This window comes from Etheostoma cragini, chromosome 12, assembly GCF_013103735.1.
Source record: "Etheostoma cragini isolate CJK2018 chromosome 12, CSU_Ecrag_1.0, whole genome shotgun sequence".
NCBI classification, from domain to species: Eukaryota; Metazoa; Chordata; class Actinopteri; order Perciformes; family Percidae; genus Etheostoma; species Etheostoma cragini.
In genome coordinates this window covers 22,677,181-22,679,996 of record NC_048418.1, presented here as the reverse complement: position 1 = coordinate 22,679,996, position 2,816 = coordinate 22,677,181, and the positions used below count along the sequence as shown (strand labels likewise).

The window sequence follows — 2,816 nt, the reverse complement described above, 5'->3', positions numbered from 1 at the left end:
CTACCTAGAAGCTGGTGCTGCTACTGCCGTTAGGGGTAGGAATCGATTCAGAGGCGATTTGATTGTAAACCTATCGATGCATCTCAATGCAACAATTCATGTACATTTCCATGTGTGATTTAAAAAATATATACATATAAATCTGAGTTTGATAGATTTTGACATATGAAGTATTTGTTTAGTTTTAATGAAATGTTTTGTCTACTGAGTTTTTTATTTTGTAGTCCTTCCATGCTTAAGCCTCAAACATGCTGAGTCACCTTCTCTCACAGTGATCTTCCATGTCAGAGGCTCAGTCATGTTTAAAGGTGGAGAATTGGCTTCTTAGAACATGAAACAGGAGGTGGTGGGATGTAATGTAATAAAGAAGATGAAAAGCCTACAATTATCTTACAATTATCTTAATTATCTTAATAGATAATCTTAATTATCTTATGTATCTCACTAGACTGTTCCATCTTCTTTCAGTCCCTCTGTTTTCTGATGTGTACATGTCTGGAGAAAGGAACTTTTAAATAAAAATCAACACAATAATAATCAATTATTAACTTATCAGAATCCAGCATGGAATCGTTCGAGAGAGAATCGCGATGCATCTAAGGATCGATTATTTTTCCCAGCCCTAGTAACCGTGCGCGAGGCGTCCCGATACCTTGATGTCGTTGCTGCCTACGGCAATGCCAATCTCGGCCAGGTCTTTGAGCAGGGAAGACATCATCTCGGTCACCCTCTTCTTCTGGTGGTTGGACATCTCCTTCAGCTTCTGGAGCTCAGAGTCCAGAGACGACAGGATGGACTGCAGGGGGGGGAGAAACTTAATGTTTAAGTTGGTGTTCATGTTGCAGTTTATGTTGTACCAGTTATTAGTTAATTTCCTTTTATTTATAGGTTATCTGCCTTGGGAAAAATGAGCAAGGTCTTCTCATGCCAATAAAATAAATAAATAGAAAAAATTGAGAGACAAAGAGAGAGAGAAACAGAGAGAGAGAGAGACAGAAAAAGAGAGAGAGTGACACAGAGAGGGAGGAGAGACAGAGCGAGAGACAGAAACAGAGAGAGAAACAGAGGGACAGAGACAGAGAGAGAGAGACATAGCATTTATTCTGTCTCAGTACGTTCTATTCTTTTCAATGGAAAGAAGGGGAAAAAACTGAAATAAAAATCAATATTAAATACAATTCCCACTATTTAAAATGATTAACATAGACTGGTGCAGGTTTGACCTACTCCCAAAGATTCTTCCTGTGAGTTCCACTAGTTTGTGATTTATTTTAAAAGTTTTTGCTTGTATATCATGAGACTGATGGAATACAGTCAACACTGATGTCCTTTTGAATTGTGAAATACAGGGGCTGTAGCATTAACAACTGTGTGAATGCAAGTCTCCATGCGTGTGTCTGTAGTTAATTCTATCTCTGCGGGTTGTAAAAGTCTAGATATTGTGTCACATATTAACATAACTGAAAATGAAGGACAAATGAAGGGCACATGACTAAATTCAAAGTGGCTTGGGGTCTGTGCCCGGCTCACCGATTTCTGGCAAAGCTCCTCGCTGATGGCCTCAAACTCCTTGGTCTTATCCTCCACCTCCTGGCTCTTCTGGTCGTAGTTGACGGCCAGCTCCTCCAGGGCCTGCAGCACCTCCTTCACCTCGTCCTTGGAGGCCTCGTTCTCCGCCTGCAGGCGGTTCAGCTCCGCCTGCAGGTTCTCGTGGTCGCGGCGCGACGACGCTAGAAGCTGCAAGCGCAGGGGAGAAGTGCAATTGAGTGACGCGTTTCATATGAATGAGGGCTGCAGGAATTAGTCGATGTCTGTTAGAATATGGATAAATAAGCAGTTAGCATTTAATTACAGCTATAGTGCGTAGTTTCTGTCGCCCTCATGAGGAATTTAAAGTACTTATAATGAAACACAAAAGCTTTCCTTCTGGCTAACTTTCTTTGCACTTTAAAATTGATCGCTTGCAGAAATGTTTAAAATCTGTGATAAGGGGACTTTAGTACAGTTATGAATTGTAGTAGTAGTACTACTACACTCATTACTTAAGGTTATGACATATAAAGTGTGCAAAATTCACTTTTTATACTACCAACACATGAAATCTGCTACTTAAAACCAGCGAGAAAGATTTGAGCTGTCAGACCAAATATAAAAGCAAAAAAAGATAATTTTAGGATAGTTTTTTGGGGTTTTCCGCCTTTAATTTTTGACAAGACAGTTAGGTGAGAAAGGGGAGAGATAGGGGGAAGACATGCAGGAAATCGTCACAGGTTGGATTCCAACACTGAACCTCTACATCCAGGCATAAACCTCGATGTACATGTGCACCTGCTCTACTACTGAGCCAACCTGGCCACTATCAAAGAAAATCTTATTGTAGTTGAAGGTAGTAGACCTACTTAAGGGACTGGATAAAGTCAACTATGAATACAACTTGACAGCTGTGATAGCGCCTTGTGCTACCCCTCACACCTCTGAAACTACAAAGATCAAGAGCTCCCTCTGCATGTTCTCCTTCCCTACGCCTGCTAGAGTCCTCACCTCATCCTGGTCCAACATCTGCTGCTTCAGCTTCTCAGCCAGCTGACTCTGCTGGTTGATTTCCTCGTCCTGTAAGAGAGACAAAGGGACATTAGACCTTCACGTATCCCTGGAGACGCTCGGCAAAGGGTGACAGATGACTGATAAACGAAAAAGCTTTGTACTTGTTGTAGGGACTGCTGCAGCCCGGCTGAGCAGAGATATACACTCACCAGCCACTTTATTAGGTACCCCATGCTAGTAACGGGTTGGACCCCCTTTTGCCTTCAGAACTG

At 41.8% G+C, this 2,816-nt stretch overlaps 1 protein-coding gene across 1 annotated transcript in view; it reads right to left on the bottom strand.

The window, feature by feature from the left end:
* LOC117954138 (kinesin-1 heavy chain) overlaps positions 1 to 2,816 on the bottom strand; it is a 25,659-nt gene that overhangs the window by 5,922 nt on the left and 16,921 nt on the right. Inside the window, exons 13-15 of the mRNA XM_034887674.1 lie at positions 2,542 to 2,610; positions 1,531 to 1,737; positions 653 to 796 (exon numbers count right to left, since the gene is read on the bottom strand). Of these exons, the coding sequence (XP_034743565.1) occupies positions 653 to 796; positions 1,531 to 1,737; positions 2,542 to 2,610 (420 nt within the window). The remainder of the gene's footprint in view (positions 1 to 652; positions 797 to 1,530; positions 1,738 to 2,541; positions 2,611 to 2,816) is intronic.